Raw genomic sequence first — 27,999 nt, 5'->3', positions numbered from 1 at the left:
TGCTTCCTCCCTAATGGCACGGTCCTTGTTAAACTTTAAACCAGCCCAGGTTTCTCATGGTGGAGAGAGAGGTCTAATGGAAGTGGTGTTTTGAGTTGTTTTGGGATCGTCTTTTTCTTCCTTGTTTCTGCTGCCCTAAACAGATGAGAACATTCAGGAACTGAGGGTTCTTTTAAATATAAGCTGGCTGGATTTTAGGCACTGTTACAGCTTTGCCTATTCTTCTTGCTTATGTCCTTGGGACATTTGATGTCCAATGTTCTCTTAAATTTAATGTGGTATTCAGGGAATGGGGAGGGGGAGATAAACAGTTTTATAACAAAAAGAACAAGAGTCAGGTTGTAATATGTAGCATGTTTCCATTTCTAGCATGTGTATAGACAATTATAATTAATTACAAAAGCAAATCAACCTCTGAAGCACTTACATGAAGGATTAGCTCTTTTTTTTTTTTGCTTTACTTTAAATGCTTTTCTAAGCAGTTGTGGGCAGGGAGGTGACATGAGTAGCTGTGCATTGGTCTTCCAGACAGCAAAATAGAGTTTATTTTTTGACATAGTTTGATTTGTTTGACAAGCACGGCAGGACTGAAGAGGGCAGGTGTTGTACCAGCCGTGTGGGAGCCCAGACCTCTGTCTGTGAGCATAGGCTGTGAAACGGTGAAGCCATGCCACTTCACCAGCACATTGCTGATGATGTACAGAAGGAAGGGAGCGCTGACCTGACCCCCACTTCACTGCTGGGTGCTGGTGGTACCTTTAGTTCTCACACACATTTGTATGTGCTTCCTCTTGACATGAAACACGGTGCCATTGGCAGCCATGGTGGAGATGATAACGTGATTCTTAAACAGAGCGAGGGAGAGCCGAGTTAAAGTGAAGTTTAATGGTTAATCTCTGGAGGCTACAGCGTCATTAGGGTTTACTTGCCCACAAACACACCTGTTGAGCAGTGGGTTTGCCTTCAATGACATTTGTTTCGACCACAGCCCTGTAAAGATCTCCAAGCCCAGGGTTTTAAAATAAAGCGCTCTTAATAGTTGAGAAGAAGCCTTCTTAAGTAAGTGTTAGAGCATGAAGGGAAGTGATTGGTTGAGAGAGTTAAAGATTTGAAGTGATTGTGTTCTGTAGTAGTTCCGGACAGCAAAGCTCCAGCTAGTTTTGGCAAGGACGTCACGTACGTGGGCGTGCTGGGCATCTGGTTAGCAGCTATGTAAACGTGCACATCTCTGAAGAAGGATGGTTAGTAGACACTAATTGTGTCATTATAACTTCTAAAATAGATTTTTAATTTAGTCTATGGATAGGTGTCTGTAGTTGTGGCATCCCGTGTTACGTAGGAATGGAAAGGCAAGATTCTTCCCTCTCCTCAATTGCATGAAATGGGAAGCTGGCTGACGCACAGCAGTCGCTCCCTGCACAGCAGTCTGCTCCACTGGACTGTGCTGATAAAGGCAACAGCATAAGAAAATTTAAGTGTGAAATAGCTATTAAATAGCTATACACTGGCCTGTGAACTTGGCTTTGTGAGAAGCTCAGACTTCCGCTCTCTCTCTGAAACCAACTTTACGTAATTGCTAGGCTTTTTTGTTGACAATGCCTGGTCTGTCCGTCCCCTCCCCCCCCCCCCCCCCCCCCCCCCACTCCCCCACCTTTGCTGGACTTGCACCTTTTCTCTGTATGGAAAATAAACAAAGCTTATCTAAAGGAGATTGAGTTAAGAACTAGAAAATATCTAGAAAAGGGACCCTCCTTGTAACTGGACTTAGGAGTAGTGGCTCCTGTATTTGATGTCACAGCTCATGGTGTATTTTCAGAAACTGATTTGAAACCTACTTGATGGCACCTGATGAGTTTAGATATGGCATTTTGATAAATTGTTGGAAAGGAATAGAGAAGGAGTTAAATTGTAGTTCTCAAATGTTTGGCAACACACACACAGCCTGGAATTGAAATGCATTGTGTGTTTTCAAAAGGCACTCAGGATTTGAAAAGGCACGTTTTGTTGAAGGCAACTCCAGCATCAGAGCTGCTTCCTTATGCTGCTATTCCACAGTTGTCTCCAGGTGTATTACAGCTTAAAAGCACATTCAGATAAGACTAAGGTGACATCTGGGAGATGTATTTCTTTCTCTACTTCTCTTAAAGTACTTTATCTTTTAGGTTAGAGTATTTTCCTACTTTCATATGAACTGCTGCAGCACTGCAAATGTTTCGTGGTCAGCAAAGCCAAGGCATAAAGGTCAAGCTTTGTGTTGGTAGTTATACCTAAGTCATCGTAGGTGCGATGAAAGACAAGCTTTTATTGTGGAGTTAAGATTGGAATCCACCTCTCTGCCAAAATGCATATGCTGTGGACCTTGGGCAAAAGGCAGTAGGGGATCTTTAACCCTTTTAGTACTTTCAATATATTTAATAGCTGTTTTGCTTGTTATGTTGAGGTTCAAGCAAGTTTTTTTCACTGCTGTGCCACAGGATGTTGCCTGTCATGTTTGTGATGCTCAACCTTGCTCGGGTAAGATGCTATTATATGAAGATGACAGAGAGCTCAGTAGACATTTCCATAAGCTATATTCTTCTGATCATGGAGCACCATGATGATTCAACTTCTGCAATATTTACTTACCCTCTGTTATTTATTTTTCACATGCCATCCCACTGTTGTCACTGATTGACTATCCTGTTTGATGTTCTCAGATAAATTAAATACCTTGTTACTGTCTGGCAATAAAACATCACTTGAAAAGTACTTACACTCTTGCTAAGTTAATGTCTAACTCCCTCTTTAAGAGCTCATCTGTGTGTCGTTTGTGTCTATCGCTGCCCAATAGCTTTCACTGATGTTTCACTGTCTGGGGAGATACTGCAGCTAGGGGCTGGCCCTGTGGGAGATGGGCAGCTCAAGATGTGCAGTTCAATACCAGCAATCAGGTATTTTCTGAGTCCACAGGGATAGTATTCAGCCCAGTAGGGGTTTGTTGGGTTTGGGGTTTGGGTTTTTTTGTATGATTTACATAGCTTCTGCTTCACTGTAATAGGAACTAAATCAGTTCTGAGGAAACATCTTCATTTTCAGAGGACATTTAAGAGAACATAGTATTGATGAGTACCTGCACTTTGAGAGGAAAACCGCTTCCGAAAGTGTATTGTAACTAAAAATGTAACCATTTCCACAAAACAACTATTTGGTTTCTGCTGTATACAGTCCTCTTTCATCAGACACTTACTCTCTAGTACCTAAAAGAAGCTCAGTTCTAGGTGAGATGGAGGGAAGAGTGTCCTTTGGTCATCTCTTAGATGTCACTGATCACTGAGGCTTCATCTAAAATCTGTTCTCTCCCCTCACCACCCGGATTCATTGTGTGCATGTGCATAGAGTAGATCATCTCAGAAGGTATACCAAGTGGAAAGATTGTAATACCAATCAAAGAATCTAGATTCTTCTAATTCTTGCTTCTTCTGCTGTGTACTAACATTGAAAACATTTTGTTTTTAAGGTGGCCCTGAGCCCTACATTGAAATATTTGAACAGCCCAGGCAAAGGGGCATGCGTTTCAGATACAAATGTGAGGGAAGATCAGCAGGCAGCATTCCAGGAGAGCACAGTACTGAAAACAATAAGACATTCCCTTCCATACAGGTAAGTACGGCTTTTATCCGTGAATTGCCGTTGCGCTGTAGATATGCGTTGGACTCGGGGTAGTAAATAAAATAGCTTTCATTTCATGCTCTGTTATTCTTTCCTTGGCATGCAAATATAGTTGGAACAGAGTGGGGAAAAAGAGTTCTTTGCTCCTAGTCATTAAAGGTTTTGTTTTGAGTTTACAAGAAGAGGAGAAGTTGTGGAGGTAGTTAACGAAGTGCTGGTAGAGAGGGAACTTAGTGAAGTTAACTCATTGTCTGGGAACCATTCATGGTGAGCTTTTTCTGTATGCACATTTGTTCTGGGTTTTTTTAGATCTGTGACTTGGGTTTGTTTTTACTGTTTGGACTGGGGTAGGAATTTTGGGAGAGCTTTGAAGGAGTCTGAATACCAAATTTGCAAAGGCTTTGAAAAGCTGCTGGGCACAACATGAAAGAAGGTACTTCATACGAGTGAGCAGAGTAAGAAAGTGACTTGCAGACAGTGATTCGGTGATGGGGCCCTGCAAAAGAAACTACCCTGAAGTATGTGAAGTCAGAAGGGGATACAGAATTTAAAACTGAGCTGAGAAAGAGGAATTATGTGGTCAGAGCACCTGCGATGAAGACAAGTTAGGTGGTTGCATTATGGTGGGTTGGGAAATCCAGAACGAAGGGATTCAGCCTTGCCCTAGCAGCTGCCATCTCAGCGGAGATGAAGATACAGACAGTAGAGGTGGAACTGGAAGCACTTTGGCAGTAGCTTTCATAGGTGGGACAAAGGAATTTGTCAAAGACCCTAGACAGGCAGGGTAAAAGAGAAGAATTTCTGATCTCTTATTTGAAGATTAAGTTGCTAGTGTTTCGTTGATCATTTTCCACTTGGAGAAGATCTTTCAGAGATGAGAAGAGAAAGCTCAAATATAAATGGAAAGTTAAGAGGACTTTCCATCTTGAAGTACGTTATGGTGCCCAGGAACAGAAGCTGTGTGTCTGTGTTTGCAGTGTCTGCAAATATTAAAGAAAACTTAACCCAGCAGAGCCAAAGATAGAGGAAAATAACATGCAGAGGACATAAAAACTGAGCAATAGGAGATGTTTTACACTGAGGAATAAAAGTCTTTTAAGAAGGAGAGTTTGAGAAAGCTAGCCTCTGCTGTGTAAAGGTCTGTGGAAGCTGGTCTAGCCCTACAGCCAGAATCACAAGAAAGTTTTCCCCTTGACTATCATAGTGCCAGATTTGGTTAAGGAATGCAGGAAGTACAAGATCTTGCCAGACTCCTTCTATTTTTTTCTCCAGCACTCTCCCAGTTGAATGAGGAACTACGTACGTAGGCTGCTGGTGAGAGTAAATGCTTTCACAGACTCTCAGCCTAAGGCTGTGCCAGGGCACAAGTTGAATGGGCAGCAGAAGCCCTTGATTCCTCTTAGCCAGGACTGTGCTGCCCATGAAAGCCAGCCAGAACCCAAAGGTTAGATCACAGAATCACAGAATATTAGGGGATGGATGGGCATGGTAGGTGACAGTGCAATCCTGGCAAAGTTTGGCCTTTAAATAAAGGTGACTGTTGATGACCGAGCTAATCATTACCGATAGCAGGTGATTTCTAGGTGAATTCCTGCCTCCCTGGAGCCTGTAGGAGGCTTTAGTGCTGATTAGCTGCCAGGGGAGTCCCTTTAGAGATGGAAACATCAATAAGGACGAGAACAGAAAGGCTAGGAAGAGATTAAATTTTGTGGTGTGGTTACGGTGAAGAACATCAATGGGGAACTGGAGAGTCAAAAGTGGCCAGATTGGGCTTCAAGTTCAGGGGACTGGGTGTGAAATGAGGGAGAAATGATGTAATAGTTGAAGAAGGTGAAGGGCTGCTGAAAGTTTTATTTTAAGGGTAAAAAGTTGCGCTTGTATGAAGGCCAAGGAAGGAGCCAAATTGGAGACTGAAGAAGCTACCAGCTGATGGAAGCTAGAAGAGCACAGGTCAAGTTATGTCAGCTGAAAAGCGTACGTGGGGGATCCTTGGAGTCTTAGAAGAAGGAAAGAAAAGGCTGAAGGAGGAAAGGAACAGTTAGTTATAGGGCAGGGGAAGTGGAGGAGGAGAGCTCGCCTCTGCACAAATGTATGCCCAAGCAAGCCTTGTGTTTGCTTTCAAGTTGTTATGCTTCAAACAATTTAGGGCAAACTGTTTTTCTTTTTTTTTTTCTTCTGTGTTTTTTTTCCTTGCACTCACCCACGCAGCGCTGGGTGACTGACTCCACTGCTGGCCCTCAGTGTGAGGGAGGACTTCTGCGCACGTGCCCGGTTAGGCCGGTAACTGCTGGCGTGACTGTTCCAGAAGCTTGAGAATTCGGTGCCCCCCTTCTTGAATTATATGGCTTGAATATTCATCTGAGAATTAATTAAAAAAAACTCCAAACAACTTCATGAGAGGATTATGTCATGCTGTATCTGTTAAGATCTTTTCATTGCTTAGCATTCCATGCACAGGTAGTATCCTTATCCGTGAGGCTTTAGCTTTGTTCTGATGATCTTTGGAGCTAGACCAGTCCGTCGATGTGCAGTTGTATGTGGTTGCCTGTGTAGAAATTTGCATCTGTCATTGTTAGGCTAGACCTGACAGTGAAACATGCCCTCTTAAGTCTAGTCTTACATCATTACAAGCTGGAAGATTCTTTCAGGCTTCCATCCCTTCTTGTGGTAGGGTGGTTTAAGAGAACTGAATGGATGGAATGTTGAATACTAGTACAAGTTAAGGTTTACCATTACAAATAACAGCTGCTTTGGCAAAACCAGCAGGTGAACTATGTTGTTTTACCCTGTAATAGATGAGATATACTTTTGGGGGAAAAAAAGAAAAAAACAGAAGTAAAATGACTTTTCAAATATTTTGCCAAAGAGTTGTTTGCTTGGTTTTTCTTTGGTGTTTTTTTTTTTTTTTAGTGTAAAATTAAATGAAATTAAATGGAATGAACAAAATCTCCAAGCAGTCCTGGTGTTTATAAAGCTACAGTGCCATTTTCTTAGTGTAGTGTTAGAGGATAACATGTATTTTCTGTTACGTATGGGGACTCGAGTGGCCCCAGTATCTAAAATCTAGAAAATCTCTCACATTCTTTGTAGATTTTGAACTATTTTGGAAAAGTCAAAATAAGAACTACCTTGGTAACGAAGAGTGAACCCTACAAGCCACACCCTCATGATCTGGTTGGAAAAGACTGCAGGGATGGCTACTACGAAGCCGAGTTTGGGCCAGAGCGACGAGTCCTGTCGTGAGTAATTGTGTTGCTTGGGATTTCGATTACTTATGCAAGTGATTTGCTAATCTTATGTTTTAAAACTCTTGAGTGGTGACTAAAAGGGCAATTAGGATGTTGTCTTTGCTGAGGCTTATTAATCCATCTCAGAGGAAGGGCAACTTCTCTTTGAATTTTTTTCTTCTTTTTCAGTACTTCACACACCTTTGGTCCTGTTCTTCTCCTATCACTCTTATATTTCCTTTATTCATTGTCCCAATGTCTTGTCTCCTTTTCCTTTCTCCCACTTGCTTTCCTCAGTCTTGTTCAGTAACACTTCCTATTCTCGAGCCCTACTTTCCCCTGCCTGTGAAAACATCGAGCAATTGAATGAGTAACAGCAGCACTAGAGTTAGTACTTCACTGTGAGAACAGATGTAGGGAAGTTCACATCTTCCATAGAAATTATATTTGGACATTCTGGAAAGTGGCAGAGAAAGTTTGAGCTGGCTGAGTATCACATCATTTAGAAGATAATAGTTGTGATGCATCTAGAAACATGTTAGTAGCTGTCACTGTTGTTGCTGTTTGTTTGGGTTGAGGGGGTTTTTTGAAGTGCAAAATTCTGTTCAGATTCTACTCAGACCCAGCTCCGTAGGATCTGCCTGTGGGTGCAGTAAGGAAAACTCAGGCTGTATCTGAGGTGTGTTTTGCAGTGCTGCTTAGAGGGGTATTAAGAATATCTAAAGTACAATTCTGATCGCTTTTCCCATCCATCTACTGAGTCTTACATAATAGAATAAAAGCAGAGGAAATGGCAACACATGTCAGGTGACCGTTGCCAGAGAGGGAAATTTAGAGTTGACAAGGTGTTAGTGGTTCACAGCTTGCGATGTAGTAAATTTGGAAGTAGGCTGTTGCTTTGGGGTAAACATAACTGAGCAAGGAAGAAGAGGAGGTAAATACTTCAGTGTGTAAGTGGCTCTTGTGCACTGCTTGTAGGCTGACGTGATGCTGTTGATGTTAGTGAAATGACTCCGCGTTGATGTGGGTTTACTCAGTAGAACACTATTAAAGGAGAGAACTGAAGACGCAGCCTGTTTGATGATGATGGGGAAATAAACAGTTGTAACAGTGGAGGTGCTTCATCAACACACATCCCAGGCTCGAGTGATCACCAGTGTGCTGCAGATGTATTCAGGTGGCACGTTGACTGCACCATCTTTTGCTGTTAGAGTTGCTAACGATTTTATTAGTCCTAAAAATTAGCTGTCCTCATTGGCAAATGATAGAAAAGGATTAGTAAGTGTAACTCCTATCCTTATTTTCCCCCATTGTTACACCTCTTTCTGAAAGGTAGGGCTGTGCCTTCAGGCACTTCCCTTCCATCTTGATTGTTGTAACCTCAGTCTCGTTGGCTTCTCTGCACACACTTCACCATGTCTAAAAGGCACTCGTGCATATCTTAAACTGTTAAGGGACCTTGCACCTTCCCCTGACCATCTATTCACCAGCTTCCCCTTCATCTTCTCAAATAAAGCTTCCTCACCCAAGGTCAAAGGATGTCTGCTCTTGTAGCCCATCCCATTTCCTTCTCTCAGCTCTGCGCCTTCTGATCCGACAGAGAGACGCCCAATTGCTTAACATCTTTTCTGGTTATACATTACACTCACCGGGAAGAGAAGTGTCAGGAAGACACTGGTGACTTTCTCCTCTTGGTCTGTGTTGCACAAGGTTAAGTGTGTAAGCACAAGGCAAGCTCGTAGAGAGGCTGTAACGCTAAAAGGCACTGGGATGCTCAGCAAATGTTTGTTGGCAAATTTTAAATTCTCTGCCCTTATACGTGTGCATCTTGTTCTTTGATGTGACACCATGTCTCTGTTTCATTTAAGGCACTTGTGATTGTTTGCTCTATCCATTAATTCTTCTTAGTATCATTAGGTAACGAGCCTCTTGGGGTCTTAGAAAACGGTAAGCGGGCTACTTACACTCTACCAATAATGTGAAGCTGTAAGCTTCAGCTGAGCTTGGCATCGGGGATCCTGATGGGAGGAGGCTAGAAACATTCTCTTTGAAATGTTTCCAGCATTGGTACACTCATTTTTTATTTTTTTAAATTTTTTAACAAATCATTGGTTGCTTTAAGATGAAAGCACAGTATGATCCATAATTGGATCTGGATGTTTAAAGTCATTTTCCTTTTTGTGGCTGGTGACTCAGTCTTCACATTCTTTTCTTCAAGTCCGTGTTGGACAAAAGCCTCCTACAATGCTAGTGAGCAGGATATGTCCTCTCTTGGTAGTGATTCTAGCTGTTAACTCCTGCTGAGCATCTCAAGCAGAGCAAAAATCCCCTTCCTCCACCCCACTCCCACCCTTTTTTTTTTTTCCTTCTTCTGAACTGGAATTATCAATCCCAGATTTTGGGCTGATCTGAGTAATTACCCTGTTTCTGCTTGTTTAAAGTTCCCCGTGTAGTTCCGGTTGAACAAAGTGTTTTGTTCTGCCTGTGGTATAATGATCTCTGTTTTCTGCTGCCTAAACTTGATCAGAGCCCTCCCTGGCCAAAACATCAAGGCAAAAGTATGAATGTTGGAGCTTGTGTTGACTGCCTGTATACCCAGATTTTACTTCCTAGTTTACTCTCTCTCTACGTGGATGATATCATAGGGCTTTTTTAAACGTTTTCCCTTTTTTTTTCCTCTTTCTTCCTACTTCTCCCTCTCTCTTCTCTTATCTTGCTTGCTTTCCTGTCAGCTAGTGTTGATGTGAAACCCCACAACCTTGCTGAGGTTCTCAACAGTTTCTCCTCTGATCCCTCTCTTTAACAATAGTTAAACAGACAGACACTTTCACTGTGACATAAATATTGTCTTAAACATGTGCTAGTCTGAGAATTAGGGGGGGTGTGCTTACAAGCTTACTTCCTCTACGTGAGGCTTTTTTCACAGTGGTTGAAAGGCACAGAGTAATGACTGTCAGTCCTTGCCTAGCTGGGTAGAGCTTTATAAAACCCAGTTCTGTTTATGTGCTCGCTTGCTGCATGTGATGTACGGTGTTGGAGGGCTGGAGAGCTTGGGACTGCCTGATGCCAGTCTGTGGGTACGGTACACACCCAGGTCTGTTCATGGACTGGATGTGTGCTTCAAACTGAGTTTGTTTGAGTGAGTACAGTGGGTATTTGGGGCAAATAATATGTGCCATGATCGAGCCCTGAAAAATGTCCTGTCTACAAGAGAAGATAGAAATAGGATTGCTCTTCAAGGTGCAGTACAAATCTCCAAGGGCAGTAGGTACAATATGAAGCTCAAGTGCTTTGGTGAGTTAGGAGATGCTACTGGCTTTTGTTTTCCTCTAGTTCACTGAACCAAGTTCAGGTTCAAAAGGAAACTTAACACTTTCCTCCAGTGAGGAAAGGTTTTGGAAGTGGAACCCAATTGCAGAGGATTTGGGGACCTCTGGGCAGGGCATATTGGGTGTAGGCAAGGGAGATTAAGGCAGTTGAACTTAACGTCATGCTGGGACAGTCTCGTTCAGAGCAGGGGACTGTAGACCTCTTCTTGAGAGTGTTGGCAGGAAGGAGGAGTATCTTTAGGTGCGTTGAAGTGGGTTTCTAGTCATAGCGAAAGCAAAGAACTTTTGTGGAGTTTCAAGGAAAGGGAGGTTATTGGTACTTCTGGAGAACGATGTCTGCTGGCACAACCTGTTTCCTGAGCTTATTGTAACATCATGAAATGTGGATATTTTTAAATTTTTTTTTTTAACTTCTTGCTTTACATCCACTCAGCTTTGATGATGTCACGGTTTTTCCATGTGGGAAAGAGTCAGCTAGCTTGGGGACTCCCCCCACCTCCTGCATCAGGGTGACCTGTGCTCTTATGCAAATAAGGAAGAGCTGCAGCTCTTCAGAACTTTTCCACAACTACATGAGATTTTAAAAGCCTGTTTAGACTTGTTTCAAAAAAAACCCAAACTTTAAAATAGTATTTGAAATTTATGTTCCCTGATAAAAGCAGGAGAGCCAATCTTTAATTATTGCAAATCAGCAGGGTTATTGATGACAAAAGTAATTGTCACTTACAGTTCCCTGAGATTGAGTATTGTTTAAGCATTGTAGGTTTACTGCAGAGTAACAATTTTTAATATAGAAATATATAGTACTAATAAAGATTGTAAGCTCTTCAGGATTTTATTTCAGTGTTTCATTTCTGTACATCCCTGCTTTTCAGATCTCTTACACCCTTCTCCACATAAGCTTGTTTTATGTTCTCCTTTCTGAGGCTGTATGTTACGGCACTAGTCAACATCAAATCATTTATTATGGTGAAGATCAGTCAGATTTTTCACTTACTGAAATCCTGCCACATATGCTTCAGTTTTCAGAATTTGGGCATCCAGTGTGTGAAGAAGAAAGACCTGAAGGAATCAATTTCTTTACGAATCTCGAAGAAGATTAACCCTTTCAATGGTGAGTAGGCCTTAGCTGGTTCACTTTGCAGGGTGGTGCGACTTTGTTTCTCCATCCTACCTTTACTTTTGTAAGGGCCAACCCACGGGCTGTAGTTGTATGTGACAGCTGATCTGACTCAACTGTGGGCTGCTCCGTAACAGAGTCATCCCGCTCCTCCCTCCATCCCTGTTCACACACTCCCACCACTTTCCTCACACCAGATACAGAGCCCATGTGTGGCTACACGGTGAACAGACTCAGCAAGTTACTTCAATGGAAAACCAACTTCCAAAAAAAACCTAACCAAACCCTGAAGTGGTTTCCCTTGAGATCAGCTTGCTAAACCAATTCATCCTACAGCTGCCTAGTAATGCACAGGGGAGAGGAGTCACACAGCAAATTTTAAGGCCAGCTGCAGCAGGACCAACACTTGCGGGCACAACTGGGGGGAACTAGATGTAAAGTGTAACGCCCCACAAACTATTAGTTAAGCATTATTATCAGTGCTGTTACATGTGGCAAGAGCACAGATTTTTTTTAAATACTGTTGTAGGGTTGTTGGCTTGTTTGTTTGTTTTTAAATACCCACAGAAGTCTTGCTAAATTCAGGCAAGACCCTTAGTGAGTTGAGAGCTGGATTTCTGGGCATCCTCAAAATACAGACTTTGTTTTGTCATGAGCCAAGACAAAAAAGAGTATGTTGAACTTAGGACAGAAGGAGAAATGGTTTAGATCACTGTATTTTTAGAGCTGCACTTTGGAGTCAGGCTGATGGTCCTAATAGTTCATCTAAACAATTACCCTGGTTCCAGTAATGTAGGCACACAATAGCCCCTGGTTTTACACAAGCCTAGTCCATCAGCACAATTTAAACAGCTCATGTGTATTAATTATGTTACCTTGATTATTTCAGACAAAAAAGGGGAACTCTTCAGCCCTCTTTCTTTCACTCCATTAGTAATAAATAAGTTGCTGTTTTCTCTCGGTGTCGTGCAGTAAAAGAATGTGATAAAATCCCTTTTGGTACGTGTATTTCACCAAAGAAACTTGAGTAACCATGTAGTCACCCTGTTCCTGGCACTGCTGAGAGTAATGGTGAGGACAGGCTTAACTAAAATCACTTGACAGTAGGTTTTGACCGTGGTCGGCACGTAACTCCACAGTCGCTGATGATTTCTGGGTGAGCAAGTTGTGCTTGGTGGCATCAGGTGAGATCCTGGGCTGCTTTTTCACCAGTCTGGCAGCAGAGGAGAGCCTTGCTTGGGTGACGCACAGGACAGCACCCTGCTGCTGGCAGGGGCTGTGGTGAGAAGGGGCCGTTGGCAATCCCCAGCCTGCGTAAGTCCCTTTTGGCACTCGTTAAGCTGTCAGCACAAAGCTGTGCTGCCTCCAGCCACCCCAAGGCAGTCCCACGCCAAGTAGAGCCCAGAAAGGCACAGGACTGAGGTCTAATAAAACAGGATTCGTAACAGAAACATTTTTATATGTGTACTTAGTTGATCAAAACAGGGTTTCATTTGCAGTCACTGTAATGTTCGCTCCTTGATAAGATTGAAGGCTTTATGTATGGATTTATTTTGCTGAGGGTCAGAAGAGTATTGCTGCGTTCTCCAGGGTCGTGAAGGGTGCATTGTATCCATCCTGCATTTTTGTTTTATTTATGTACCTTCAGAAAAGCACCTGTCTTCTCTATTTAGAGGCATTTTGGAGTTAGGACCTCTAGGCAGGTCGCAAGTAAGCATTACTCATTTCTTGTGTGAGCATCATAAAAAGAAATTTCATGGAGCTGAAGACTAACCTTCAGGGTGTTTGTGAGTTGGTTTGTGTGCTTTTCTTTCTTTCCCAACTTCTCCTGGAAGAGTCAAACAGTCCCTGTCCTGAGTCTCCTTTTGGGACAGAGCTTTGGTGTTGACCCTCTTGAATAGATTCAAAATGCCTCCAGCTTGGCAGTATGTGTGTAACTGGTCAGAAAGGGATGGAGCAAGGCGTGGGGCCACAAAGTTGTGATCCAGACTTCTTTGTGTAAAGAGGCCATCGTCTTTCATGGAAGCCCAGGACTCACAGGGAACTGGGGTGGCAAAGGGAGAGTGAGCCCTCACACAAATTCTCTGGTGGTGTCATCCTTCCTCCACGCCTGCCAGCTCATGGTGTGCATGTGCACTAACAAGGGCCATAACTGGCAAGGGTAGCAAGTTAGCAAGTTCCTTGGTGAAGATTTATGGGGTTTTAAGATCATTTTCTCTGGCGCTCTGTTAAAGCAACTTATAGCTCCCTCCAAACTCATGGAGGATAAGAAGTTGGTGCTTGTGGATCATGCTGTGTGCCTAGCTGAAGCCATCTGCATGCAAGTCATTCTGCAGGCCATCTGCCTATGAATTCCCCTCTCTTTTCCCTTGTTAAGCTCAATACAGGTTGTGCAAATTGTGTGCATTCACTAGGATGCAAACAGGGTGACTTGCATTGGGGTTTCTCCTCTGGCATTAGCCTTGTTTGAATAGAACTGCTCTTTCCACATCACCACTGGATGATCCATTGTGTTCGCAAGGTGCCCACCAGATAATTTTGTCCTTTGATAAGCTAAACAGTTCTAGAAATACCTTGTCTCTCATCCCTGAGCACACCAGGAAAACGTGGCCTAATGTGTAACTAGGACTCCTTGGCATGAGTATGATATAAATATAGCACAGCATTGAAGGAGCAGAGTTACTCCTCCAGTGGAGCTGGTCCATGTCTGCTTTCTAGGGTGTTTGTTTTCTTTTAGTAGCTGTTGAGTTGTGCCATATCCTTGTCTTCCCATGTACCGTCTGATGTACGGCCAACTCAAATTAAAAGAAGAGCCAGTCTTCAGTTAAGAGCTTTTGTGGGTGGGTGTGACTTGACATAGAGACAACAATTGAGTTAATAACAGCTCCAGTTAATTATCAATGAGGAAAGGCCCTAAACGTGTTCTTTAAATTTAGGGGAAAACTGTACTTAGCTCAATATTGCAGAGGACTAACCTTCTTCTAGGTTCAGCCTGAAAACCCTGGGCTTGTCTTGGAGTGAGAAACCCAGAGAATCACCACACCTTCAGGCAATCAATCAAGAAGGTAGAAACAGGCTTTCTCTGGAGCTTGACATGTGCTTAAGGTCCCTGTTCCTTTGCAATCGCTCTTGCTAATAAGCATTTAATTAATATTTCGTCTCTCCCCCTCCCCACCCCCCGACTAACCCGGCTCCGTTTGCCTCCGCAGTCTTTCCTTTGCCGTTTCCCCTTTCCACCCACGAGCAGCTGACCCTGCGTTGGCTTCGCACTCGTCACAGTCTCCACGACACCCCCTCGCACGCCTCCGCGCTGCCGCCCGGGGCTCGTCCCCACACCAGTCACACTCACTTCCTGCCCACGCACTCACCCTCTCCACAGCTTCCCTTGGTGGCCCCTGCACTCGTAAGACCCCCCTCTCCTCTCCTCTGACGCTGCTCACCCACGCCAGCTGAATTCGCCAGGGTATCCCCCTCTCCAGCCTTGCTCGATGCAGAGGAGCGATGGCTTTAGGGAGAGGAGGGGGGAGCTCCTTGGGCCACTGATTACATGAGCAAACAAGCAAAATATTGTGAAGCAAAAGGACTCTCAGCAAGAAGCTGGGAGGTGGGAACCACCTGAAAGTGGAAGGCATCAGTCTCCTCGGTCTTCACTGCTCCAGGTGACAAAAGAAACTTTAAACTTTTGTCCTTAAATTAAAATAAATAACAACTCTCCCCCACCCCCAGCTCACCTCACAGCCCCCCCAACTAAACTCTCAAATCTTGTTAAGTGAGAGCTTTTGGCTTTTTAAGAGACCCAGAGCAAATCCACTTGAGGAAAGCTAGATGTCCTGAGCATGATTTCAGCTTTTACCTGTGGAAAGCCCTTTGGTTTTTCGTTCCTTGTGCAAATGCTTCTTGTTGTTTATGCTGATTATCTTTTTTTTTTTTTTTTCTATTAGCCTGAAGGACAGCCCCTTTTCAAACTGCTTAGAAATGAAAAGGAAAATTACCAAGTAGAGACACACACACAAAAATGCTGACTTCTTTTTTTGTACTATAAACAGAAACTGCTGAAAAGTGTCTTAGAAACATACAGGGGCTGCTGGATAGATTTGCTTAAATCTGTTCCATTTTTACTTTTATTTTTTAAAATTGGACTTAAAACAGGAACTGACCCCCCAAATTCAGAGAAATGTTGCCTAGACAAAGCAAGGGCTGAGTTTTGAAAGTTTTAATTAATATTCCAAGTTCATCCCTTGGCTCTTGTATCAGGCTGGGTCATTCATCTTCCCTGCATGGCTTTCTTCTGTACAACAGGGATGATGCCGCTTCGTATGCTGAAGGATGTGTGTGGGCAATGGCTCTGCAGTAGTACCAGTGGTATTTATTGTCTGGAGCTCAGTGTTAGAGCTTTACAGTCGCTTGCACTAACCAACCTGCTGAGTTTTTGCCTTCTTAAAATAGCTGAGTGTTGCTGATGTGTGTTCTCTTCCTAGGCAGAGGTTTCTTTTTCCTGCAGAACTGAAGCAAACTTCCCTCTTCCCTGTGGACGTAACGCAGACGTAGGCTGGTGGGGGGGGGGAGTAGATTCGATCTGACCCGGTACCTCCCAGGCCCTAAGAGGAACCCATGACCTCATTCGATTTCCCTGGCCTGGCGTAACTCAGTCCCAGCACTGGAAGAGGCGGTCCTTCCTTTCGCTGTCTCCATCTGCTTCCACTGTTCCCCTTGCACGAGCACTTGCAGGAACTGACTGACTGAAAAGAGTCTTTTCCTCTTTTACTTTTGGCAAGTTGGTTTTGAGCTGGACCAGTTCCTTGAGCTGATTAACCACATGAGAGCCGGTCCTGGCGTAAGAGTGGCACTGGAAAGGAAGGTTGGGCAGAGGCAGCCTTTGACAGCGAAACCTCTGGCGCAGACTGAGTTAAACTGCTTGGTTGGTATCAGGGCTTGGGGAATCTTTCTCTCCAGGAGCAAAGCACTTGAGGCAAACCACCTCTGTGTCATCGGTGAAATGAAACTGGGCTCCCAGTATATCCCTAAATTAAAAACCATCATCTGCGTAAGAGAAAAGGCAGAACGCAGCTCATCGTGCTTATTAATGATGCAAGGTCTCCTTTGGTGAAGGATTTGGGTTGGTGGCAGGTCATTCTCTCTGAGATCTAACGTGGCTTGTGTGTGCCCACAGCCCCTCATTGTGAAAGGAAGGTCACAAGACATCCCTTTTGCAGGGTTTAGCCCTCTCTGAATGTGTCACACCACATCATTTACCCTGGAAGTTTCCATGCAGGTTAAGTTTAGATGCTGAAGTACCTCCAACTCCACCCACTCCAGAAGTTTCTGACGTTGTTAGGCTGGAGGTTGGGTGGAGGGCTGTATGTGAGGGACCTTCTGTTTAATTGGGTGTCGTGTTATCAGTCAAAAAGCCAAACGGTGCATCGGTTCTCTTCAGGGTTCAGAGTAAACTTTCACTTTCCCTGTAGCATCACTGTATGAGTAAACACCAGAGCCCTTAATCCCCCTGTAATTTCATCAGATAAAAGGTGTTTGATTGCCCTTCCTGGATGTTGAAGACTATTAAATAGTAAAAAAACCACTAGAAATAAATAAATATGAGGCCTGATCTTGTTGTAATCTTTAAAGTTGGTGAATGAACTCTGAATTGTTGGTGGGTTGGACCCAGAAAGTCTCTGGTTTTGTGTTAAGGAGTAAATCCCCAAAGTTTTCTCATTCAGTGGACTTCAGTGATGGAAATCTCTGAGATGGGGAGAACCCAAATCTAATGCCCATGTTGTGCCAACTGCTCAGATTGTAAGGAGTTCATGATGTAGCTTGCCCACACTGGGATCATGTTGGTCTCTTCCTGCATTAGTGGATAATAGATTAAGGAATTATTTCAAAGGTAATTAATTTTGAAGTTGGGGAACCTGCATTTCTTTCAGAGGCATTGTAAACAGATTTATAAACAAAGGGTCTACTGCTTATGGTAGCCCAGTTCAGGTTGAACAGCTAATACTCCCCACATGTGACATAACTCTAGACACTGTTTTTCACATCCTGATGCCAGAATCTTGGTGAATGGGGTCAGTTCTATTTTTCCACTGTGCTGGTGGTATTTCTCAGGATTTTTGGGGCATCATGCTCCATATTTACCTTAGAATTTTAATTCTTTTTTAATATTATTTTAATTTTTCTGTGCTCGAGTTGCTGAGTGTTACATTTGAAAGCTCTCCTTCCCACCTGGAAAGGAGCTGTACTTCGAAGCGTTCCTTCACATCCTCCTGTGTGCATAGATAACTGCAGGATCTCTGCCAGGTTAAGGCAAGTATTTCATTAGGTTGGGTCATCACAGGAACAGACCCGGGTTGTTGGTTGGATTCCAGCTCTTTGGGTTGGAGTCCCATGAAGAGGGTAAGGTGTGGTGCCACACAGCGAGAAGCAGTCAGAAGAGGAAGCTGAACTCTTGCCAGAAAGCCCTGTGCTGCTTCCTTTTATTCAACACCGTATCTCCTCCCGGCGCACGCTGCATCATGCGACGTTGTCTTTATTAATTTATTTATCTATTTTTACACCCCCTGTGGAATGGACGTCACTGGTTTCAGTAGAGCTCCTCCCGTGGAGCTCGCGCGGGTTGAGGGAGTGGCGGCTCTTCTTCTCCACTCCTTTCTGTTCCCCAAAAATCTTGTTAACAGCGTTTCTTAACTTTAATAACTTCAGGTTTGTCAGGTTTTAACCCTGTCTGTCGTCCTTTGGTGCAGAAGTCAGTGAACTAACACTGAATGACACGACCATCCACCGTAGAGCCATACTCCAGGCATTAGTCAGTGTGTTTGTCTGCCTTGGTTTTGTTTGCTTTTAATATTCTCAAGGTGTAAGCCAGCTTCCGTTCGAGTTAGTGGCTACTCTCAAATTGACTTCAGAGGGAGCAGAATTAGATGTTTGTTAAAAATAACAACATTATTTTGTTTGGATGATCCTCTTCTAGGCGGGAGTGAAATGTGTTTTGAAAAGGATGGAGGCTGTGCACTTCATATGAAGATGGAACCTACTCTCATTTATTACTTTTTTTTTAAGGATACCATCACAAGATGGAGTTGCAGCTGCCTTGTTCTCCTTTTTTTGCGCTGCTATGTTCTTCTCATCTGGTTAAAAATAGCCCAAGAGGAATCAGTCTTGACTGAGCACTTCCTCTTCTCAAAGTACAGATTATTTTTTTTCTTTAAATTGTATTAAATAATTTATAAGAACATGCAAATTAAGAGCAGGGTCTTTTTTTTGCTGCACTACAATGAGCTGTATGGATAGAGCAGTTATATTTCTTGCAGTTGTTGGCACGCCGCCCCTTTCCTCTGCCAGGTGCTTAAACAACAGATTTGTTGGGAATTTCTGTAGGAAATTGAGTTTGAACATGAGTGATGCTAATTTGCTCCACATCAAATGTATTTTTGGATTTATAGAGTTGGCTTAAGCTTTCTGTGTGCTGCTGTTTGCCCCTAGCAAGGGGCTGGGGCCAGGTGCCACTTTAACCAGAGCGGACACAAAGTCCTTGATTCTGTCTTGGAATCAAAAGCCAGATCCAGATTGTTGTGCTCAGTTTCTAGCTGCAATGGGCTGACTTAGACATGGGTTTTGAATCCCTCTGCTCAGCTTCATTTTCAAGTGGTTTGAAGTCTGACCACCACTGGGGGCTCTGTCTGGATCGACTTGCTCACCGACACGACGTGCCGTGATGCCGGATTGCCGTTGGGAGCTAATTGCCTGCTGGCTGTGATGTCAGAGCATGGGTTGGGATCACTGGAGCTGCTGGGAGCAAAGCAGTATTTCCCTTCTAGAGAAGGCATACTTTTTCTGGCTGAACTTTCTAAACCAGGCCGTATCGAGGGGCAGTGCGGCTGTGGGGCTGCCAGAACATGGCTGGGCTCCACAGCTGTCTGTCCTAGACCTGTTTCCAAAAGATCCTGCCTTATTAAGTTATCAGGTCAACTAATGAAGCACCTTAAATGAGAAAACTTGGCTCTTTTTACAACCTGCAAAGCTCCTGCTGGCCAAACCGCGCCGGGCACCAGCGTTTCCGAAGTTATGTAGGCAGCTGCTGCTCAGTTCTGTACTCACTGATGTGTTTGCCTTGAAACATTGTGGATTGTGGGGCTTTCAAAAGGGAAAGGTGATTTAATTCCTTCTTACAGTAGAGACCAGGAGAAACCGAGCTATTCAGAGCATGAGAGAGACCAAGAGTGCCAGCGGAAAGTGTTCTGAGCTGAGGGCATTTAGTATTTCACGCTATCAAAAGGTGAAAGGAAGGAATCATTCAAGTGGGCATTGTGGAATCCCACTCGTGGCAGGGTGGAGACCAATCCTGTGATAAACATGAAAGGTCAGAGCAATCTAATCAGCAGGGTGCGATCCACCAGGCTTCTCACCGCAGCCACACTTCATCTTTCCTCCTTGCAAGAGGCCTTTGGAAGGGCAGGGGAAGGAGCGAGCTTGAGAGGCTGCGATCCGTCCCTTTGGCACTCGTTGGCTGCAGGTAATTGCGAGGAGCATCTGACTGCGCTGCTGCTTTGGGCAGTTGTGGGAGAGAGAGCCACTTTAAATGATTTTAATTGTCAGTGCTTAACTAAGGTTCTCACTTTGCTGGCAGAGTGACACCACTAACAATGGCTATCGTAAGGTACTGAAGTGACACAGATGTTGATGGGAGGGAAGAGCTGGTTTGGGGCGTTTCGGCTTCATTCTCACCCCACGAGTCTTCTGATTATTTTTCCATCCCGGTTTCTAGAGGAAAATAATGGTATCATCTAGCAGAAGCCTCTTGCTGCTGCTGAAAATCTTCAGCTACGTCCTCAGGCTTCACTTGTATAGAAAGATTTCTTTTTGGTAGCAGCATTTGTTTTGCAGGTTTTATCATGCACAGAGGAGAGAGAAACGTGTCCAAGGAGTGATTATTTAACTGCATAGATACACCAAACTGGTCTGGAAGGCATAGTGAGGAAACCGGTCACAAGAAACAGGGGGAGAACTGGGGCAGTTCAGCCTGGTTCAATGAAGGGAAAGCGTTTAAGGCTTTGGTGTCATCCATTGCATATGAGGGGTTTGTTCATGCAGCCCCTGTAAAGCTGGCAGGGACCATGGGTACGTTGTGTCTGCCTTGGTGACACCATCTCTTTTACTAGCAGGAGTTCATCCTCGGTTTGTTAGAGAATTACTGCTGGGTTTTGAAGACTAATCTTCAGCCTTGTCTTTCCCTCTGCCCTTCAGTGCCTGAAGAACAGCTGCACAACATCGATGAGTACGATCTCAACGTCGTCCGCCTCTGCTTCCAAGCTTTCCTCCCCGACGAGCACGGCAACTACACGTTAGCTCTTCCTCCTTTGATTTCCAACCCCATCTATGACAACAGTAAGTACCAACTCCATCAAATGTGTGTTTTTAAATTCCCTCCTCCCCCCTTTTTTCTTGGGATGAAAAACCCCAGGCCAGTTCCTGAGGTCCATGCTGGTCTTCTGGGTCATTTGCGTGGCTTGGGACTGGTAGATGCATGTCTAACGCAGGGCAAGTCAGTGAGCTTGTACTCAGAAGATGATCCCAGGACGTAGTGTTGGCCCACCAGAGTAAGAATTGTCCGTCATGGCCATGGGCTCTCATACGGGTGCTTTTTCAGCCCTCGTTCAGGTATCCCAGTAGCGTCTGCAAGGAGAGTCTGGCTCCTAACATGTCAAGAGATTCGAATAACCAGCAGCAAAGCAGATAGCAACCGTAAGACTGCTCTGTTTTCCAAGGATGTCCTCCCAAGCCTGTTTGTACCCAAGAGGAGCCTTGTGAGGGCTCTGGGACACAACTCGAGAGCTTTAACTCAGTGGGAAACTGTCGCAGTGCTTTTGTCTTTCCCTTTTGTATCCTGATCGGTTGCCATTGTCAGTGTATAGGTGGTTAACAGGGGGAAGGTGCTCTGGGAGGGTGCAGAAGCTTGAGAAACACTCCTTCTTGGCACCATTTCCCACATTCCACAAAGCTGGACTTCTGCATGGCTTGGGCAGGTCGCTGCAGCTGAGGATTTTAGCCCTCAGCATCTGCTGGTCTTCTGGAGCAGAACAGCAGAAGAGCTTTTCATAATGGGAAGCTTTTTGGCAGGGGGTTTTATTGCTGCAGCAAAAGTCTTTCCATGCTCAATATAAGGGACACTGGGCAGGAATGACTGAATAGAATGAGGTCAGCGTTTTATGAAGCTGATATTAGGGTCCTGTTGGTGTGGGCAGAACCACTGTTAAAACGTTGGCTGTCAACTCAGGTGCCCCTGGTATTTTTTTAGAATCTCTTCTAGAAGAATCCAGAAGCTGGAAGTGTGTTATTGAGGGTCCTTGTAGGTCTCAAGTAGTTAGGGGTGAGATAGAATTGATGTGCAAGATTTTGCCAGCTCTGTCTCAGATGCCATTTAGAAATATGCCAAATCATGATTACTCCCTGATTGACGTCATTCTTTGCGAAGCCGCTGAAATGACAGATAGCTGCGTGGCGTGGGTGGGGGTGTGGGTGTGTGTGGACAGCTCCTGATACACTATAGGTACCTCAAACCCTCGGCATAGTGTAGCAGCGGCGTAAGGAAACCAGCCCAGAGCTGCAACCACAACTCATAGAAAGGGTGGTGCTTTTGTCAGAGCTGAATCTCTGTCAAACGTTACCCCTTTCAAGCCGCCGTGCCGTACGGGGCCGGGTAAGGTCAGGCTGTAGCTTCAGATGAAAGATAACATTGCGTGGTGCAGCGGGCTTGGAAATCCTGGCGTGTTAGAGTTGAAGCTGTCACAGATATGCTCAGGTCAGGAGCAGGAAGGCAGTCAGAGCCCTGCTGAAACCCGGCTCGCAGGGCGTATGTCCAGTCATTCCTTCACTTTCTCATACTCTGAGGTCTCCACCTGCTTTGGATAGTGGAGATGCAGAAGAGTAACACCGGGGTAATACAGAGGCAGTCGCACCGGCAGAAGCTGCAAGTTTATGTAAGTTCAGTACAACAGGCAGCTTCTGGTTTCAGTTGCTTGTAATGTTAACAGGGTTTGGACTCAAATTTCCTCAAGTTGCAGACCTTGCTGCACTTCAGACCCTTGAAGGCAGCTCAGCCTTCCTGCGAGACGAGGTTAGGGAGAACATGGTGAGGTGATTGCTGGTGGGAAGCTTGTTTGAGGTGTTTGTGACCAGGGATGCGCTTTTGGGGAGCCCGGCATCGGGGCTGACAGCAGAACACGGCGCATCCGCCAGCATCTGTCTTCCTTTCCTTTGTCCTCCCTTCTAAAATCCTTTGAAAACAAAAGATGAAGCAACAAACTTCAGCCTAGACCTTCCCAAAAACCTGTGTGGGGGACCCTGAGTGCCATTTGAGCATACAGAAGTGAAACAAAGGTAAAATTAGGCTTCTCCTTGCAGTTCTTAATTTACCCTTCCTGTGAAAAAAGGCACGATGACGCTGTCAATCATATGATCCTGTGCTGTTCCTGGGTTTGTTTTGTTTCCCCTCCCTTCAGAGTTTCTGATTCATTCAGCAAACTAAGTGGCATGTGTCATGTAGTAAATGAGACTGCAGCACCTGCTTCTCCTAATAATAATAATAGTAATAGCTACGGATAGTAACTACGTAATTGGGGTCTGGCCTGAGGTTCCCAGGAGCTGTTTTAAGCGTAGCCTGCGTGGTGCTACACTGTACCTGTGTAGTACCGTGAGAGATGGGGCAGGAGTTGACTCAAACTGAAAGTTTAAAGGATTTTGAAATTATTTTTTGAATTAATATTTTTTTGGAGGGGGTGACAGCATGAGTTTTGGGTTTCTATTTCATCTCCGTGCCTGGCACAGGGAGCCCGGGGCAGTAGGAGGATGGGTTTCTGAGTCCCACAGTGGCACCAGCTGGATCTTCCCATGTGTTTTAAATACTTTTGGAGTTGAGGTCTTGCTGTAACAAGAAGAGAGAAGGTGATGGCACAGTGTAGCATGGTTCCTTTGGGCTTGGAGGGATGGAACAGGGTGCAGTGAGCTATGGCTGTGGTCACAGACGGTAGCAGAAGGAGCATCAGTTACCTTGTACGTTATGTGAAGAGACAGGGTTTAAAATGGGTACGTGCTCATGTAGTTGAGGTGTCAACACGGCGTATGGGCACAGGGATGAACCTGAAATTCTGGAGAGAGTTCTTGTGTTTGGGCCTGTTTAGGTTTGTCCTTCATTAGTCCTGAGTTGTGATGTTAGGGACCTTTTAACTAAATTGTCACGTGGTGCCAACAAAGCTCACGGGGGGGGCTGTTCATTCTTGCAGTAGTCTCCTGGCTGTATTGACCTGACAGGAAAGTTGCTGCTGCTGCCATGAACGGGGCCAGATGCTGTTGGGCATGGCTTGTCTCCCATGGGTTGTTTGGATGCATTACTCAAACCTTGGTGTGGGTGACTTATCGCAACTTACAACGCTACCAGAGGTTGTGCACAGGGCAGCTCTCCACCCGCAACTCCTGCGAGCACTGTCTGTGTACAGCCACAGCTAAATTTGAGTACTTTGGGATGAAATCTGCTGCCCTGAGTAGAGGCATGAGAGTCAGGCTCCTAGACCTGTTCTCAGACACCTAGAGAGGATGAGAAAGGAGAGGTTTGATGGCCAAGTGTGTCTGATGTGCAGAGAGGGGAATGTTTTTGGCCTGCTAGCCCGGCTTTTTCCAGAGGTGTGACTGTAGTGGGTAATTGCTCCTCAAAACACTGCTTTGAATTCTACAGCTCAAGGGGCAGCAGTGCTGAGCACAGTGATGGCATTCGGGGAGGTACTTTGGGAGTACTCTGCAACAGTTAGGGAGCAAGCAGCCCAGCTGCACCAGTGTCTTGTGTTCAGAGACCAGCAGCCAAGAGCTGTAGGATCATGGAACTTTGGGCCTCACTTCTGAAACTCCTGTATGAAGCGACGGTAGCGTGTCACCCTCCTCCAGCTGTTGCCTTCCCTTCCTGTGCTGTAACTCCCTGCACCTCATCTTCAAAAGTCACGGTTGTTACTCAACACTAAATTCACCTGTTTTGTTTCCAGGAGCTCCCAACACAGCAGAGCTGAGAATCTGTCGTGTGAACAAGAACTGTGGAAGCGTGAAAGGAGGAGATGAAATATTTCTACTGTGTGACAAAGTTCAAAAAGGTAATCTTGGCTAGGTTGGGGGTTTTCTTTCCCCTCCCAAACATTTGGCTTGTTCCAGAGGCTGACACTGCCCCTTTCTACCCAGGAAATGTAAGCCCATCACCATGGCCTGGTTTCATAGCTGGGCAGAGTAACTTTTGGGTTCCAGGGCTCTTGGCACCTCTGAAAGACACTCGGTGCTTTTAAAGTCCAGCCATTTACTTTGCATCTGAGCTCCAAGTCAGCCCCCTTTGTTCCCCTTCCCCCTCTTTTCTGCTGCGAGTTTTCATCTTAACAAGGATCTTCTCTTTCTAATGGACTAGATGACATAGAAGTCAGATTTGTCTTGGACAACTGGGAGGCCAAAGGTTCCTTCTCACAAGCTGACGTTCACCGTCAGGTTGCAATTGTGTTCAGAACGCCGCCCTTCCTCAAAGACATCACTGAGCCCGTCACAGTGAAGATGCAGTTGCGAAGACCTTCTGACCAGGAGGTCAGCGAACCGATGGATTTCAGATACCTGCCAGATGAAAAGGGTATGGTTCCACCTAGTTGAGTTTCATTAAAGCCGTTATTGGTGCAGAATTCACGTTGGGGATAAACGGTAGCTTAATTAGTAATGATTCTACAATGCTGCTTCTCCTAAGTAAAATTTTTGTGGTTTAGAAGTAACAGTAGTTCAGTTTGCTCCCTGTTGCAATGGAAACACGAAGAATCATTGTGGTAACATTGTTTTGATTGGTGCCATCACATCAGAAACATGTTTCTTGAAATACATTTCGCTGCAGTTAGGGGCCGCTGGTACTGGTTTGAGAAAGCTCCTTGAGCGAGTCTGTCAAGGAGAAACTCAACGCTTTTCCCTTCTGCTTTCTCTGTAGATCCGTATGGCAACAAAGCCAAAAGGCAGAGATCCACGCTGGCTTGGCAGAAGCTCATACAGGACTGCGGTAAGGAAGAGATTTCTCTTTTCTTTGAGTAAGCTTTAGATTTAGAGGGAGTTATTTTATATAAAAGCCAGCATCTGGTATGGACTCATGTTTTCTTCCATTGCAGGATCAAATGCAACAGAGAGGCCCAAAGTATCTTCGTTCCCCACCGTCACCCCCGAAGGGAAGCTCATTAAGAAAGGTTTGTTTTTGTGTCTGCGTCCCAGTCTGGCAGGGTTTGAAACACACAGTGCTGTGGGGAAGGGCATTTTTCAGAGGGTCACTGCAGTTCCCAGGGCAGCAGTAGTACCTGTCTCTTCCTTTTCCTCCTCCTCTTCCTCTTCCAGCCTCTTCTCAAAGCCCCGGGATGCTGCAGCTTCCCCTTTGCACAGGAGAGGGCTTACACGTTCTCCGTCTTTAGGCATCGCTGGCGTTTGGCCTTCGTGGAGATAACCACTGGTTTTCTCTGTGTTCAGCTACTGGGCCCGGCCAACCGACACAGAGTTGAGGGCCTTCCCTCCTCTTTGCCTGGAATTCCAGTGCTGTCTTGAGGGTTCCTTCGGCGCTCACTGTAGAGGGGCAAGGTGGGGAGCTGTCTGGCTGCTGTCCCAAAATCTAGCGTCCGCTCTGGAGAGCAGCTAAGCGAGTACAGCCGCACATAGAATCTGGGCTAAGATAGCGCTGCCTCGGCTTTGCTTCTTACCGTTTGCCATTAAAAAATAAGCTAAACAGCAGCATTAAAACAGTCACATCTTTCCTTCCCACAGAACCAAACATGTTTTCATCCTCGCTGATGATGACGGGGCTGGGCACCCTGTCCAACACCAGTCAGATCTACCCTGTCTGCAACCAGATTCCCCATCCGCCCGCGCAGGTGGGGCCAGGGAAGCAAGACGCGCTCTCCTCCTCATGCTGGCCGCAGCTGTACGGCACCTCCTCTTCAGCCAGCAGCCTGCTCAACACCCACCCACAGAACAGCTTCGCCACAGAAGTGCCTCCAGCCGCTGCTCAGGGCAGTGGCACACTCTCAGCTTTCCACGACAGCCCTCTGAACTGGCCTGACGAGAAGGATTCGGGCTTCTACCGGAATTTTGGCAGCACCAACGGGATGGGAGCAGCATCATCGTCGACGGCAGACATGCAGAGTGTTTCTACCAACAGCATCGTGCACAGCATCTCCACGGCCAGCATCGTCAGCATGGAGACCGATGACATGAACTGCACCAGCATAAACTTTGACAAGTTCAATCCGGTGTTAAGCGCGAGCAATCCCAGGCAGCAGCTCCACCAGGTGCCTCCGGCTTGCCCCTCGGTCCCAGCCCCAGGCAGCACGCCTTTTAATTCCCAGTCTAACTTACCTGATCCCACAGTTTACAGTTTCATAGACCAAGAAGTTCTAAGCGAACCGAGGGCACCCGCTGGCCTGATCCCAAACCACCAGAATAGCATTGCAGATAACCAGTTCTATGATGCCGACAGCGCCCACGCCGATGAGCTCTATCAGTCTTTCTCATTTGATACCATGTTACAGAACTATAACCACTGAGCCATGGCGTAGGGCTGGCAGCGGGTACGTAGAGCTCTGTGAAGAGGAGTAACTTACCCTTCTGGAGTCCCAGCTTTCCCTTTCAGAACGCTCCTATGCCAGTTCCATCATGAAACTTAGGGTTACATGACGCAGCTCAGACAAGGAGAGTAGGGTTTGGGGGCTCTGTACCTTAAGAGTTCCTTTACACATACCTTTATGCTTTTGGAAAAGGGAACTGGCATCTTCAGAAGGGTTAAAATTTCCAATACTTCACAGGGTTTAAAAAAAAAAAAAAGAAAACCAATATTTTTCTGTGGAAATGACATTTAAATTTTGATATGATGGAAATTAGGAAAAAACAAACCTGGAGGTGGGCCCTGTAGTTCAGGCTGGCCCAACAATGTTCAAGTTCTACTGAACGTACTTGGAAGGTTGAGGTTTCTTACCCTCCCTTGTATAGAATCTCCTCCTCCTCCTCCTCAAACGAGATCACACGTTGATTTTTTTTTTTTTCACATTTTCACCACACTCCATTTGCTTTGAAGGCAAATTTACTCTAAAATTGTTTTTAATGACTATGTCATTGTTAGATATATTTTAAAAGACCGGAAGGTTTGAGTTTGTTTGGTGTTTTTTTTTTTTAAATAGTCCAGCTCTGTTGTAAATGAATCACTGCACAAGAGACCAAACAGAAAGTAAGGACTTCTCCGCACTTCATCCAAAGTGCGCTGGTTGAAGTGACAAACCCCTGTTGCTTTGGGAATGGAGCACGCTGTTATTTCTCTGGAATTGTGTTTTTACCTGCGTGTATGTAGCTGTGATGTGCACGTTACTTTGAACTTGAACGGCAGGAAGATGCTGAGCCAAAGCACCCACCTATTTCCCCACCCCTCTCAGGTATTCTGGCAGTTTCCTGCTATGCAAGTGACTGCTTAAAGAAGGCTCTGCTCCTGCCCACCCCCCCACCCCCCCCTTTCACCCCCCCCCAGCAAGCCATGGGGCAGACCCAGAGGCAGCCTTGGCACAGCCTCGTCTAGATGCACATGATTAACAACTTAGGACCGCGTCAGTCAGTACTAATTAAAACTTCTCCACTCTGTATCAGAAACTAG

General features: G+C 45.2%; 1 protein-coding gene across 1 annotated transcript; it reads left to right on the top strand.

The window, feature by feature from the left end:
• Window positions 1-667: 667 nt before the first annotated feature.
• Window positions 668-27,354, top strand: REL (REL proto-oncogene, NF-kB subunit; the record flags this gene model as incomplete). Its single annotated transcript, XM_084261136.1, has 10 exons — window positions 668-752; window positions 3,497-3,639; window positions 6,739-6,887; window positions 11,227-11,318; window positions 20,565-20,705; window positions 24,350-24,454; window positions 24,757-24,969; window positions 25,312-25,380; window positions 25,487-25,561; window positions 26,127-27,354. 10 exons carry the CDS (start codon window positions 668-670, stop codon window positions 26,903-26,905), a joined length of 1,851 nt encoding a protein of 616 aa, XP_084117262.1. The 3' UTR covers window positions 26,906-27,354.
• Between the last annotated feature and the right edge of the window lie 645 nt (window positions 27,355-27,999).

Source organism: Gallinula chloropus, assembly GCF_964237585.1.
Source record: "Gallinula chloropus genome assembly, chromosome: 3".
Lineage (NCBI taxonomy): Eukaryota > Metazoa > Chordata > Aves > Gruiformes > Rallidae > Gallinula > Gallinula chloropus.
Note: the sequence above shows the minus strand (reverse complement) of the source record. Positions and strands in the feature narration are given on the sequence as shown.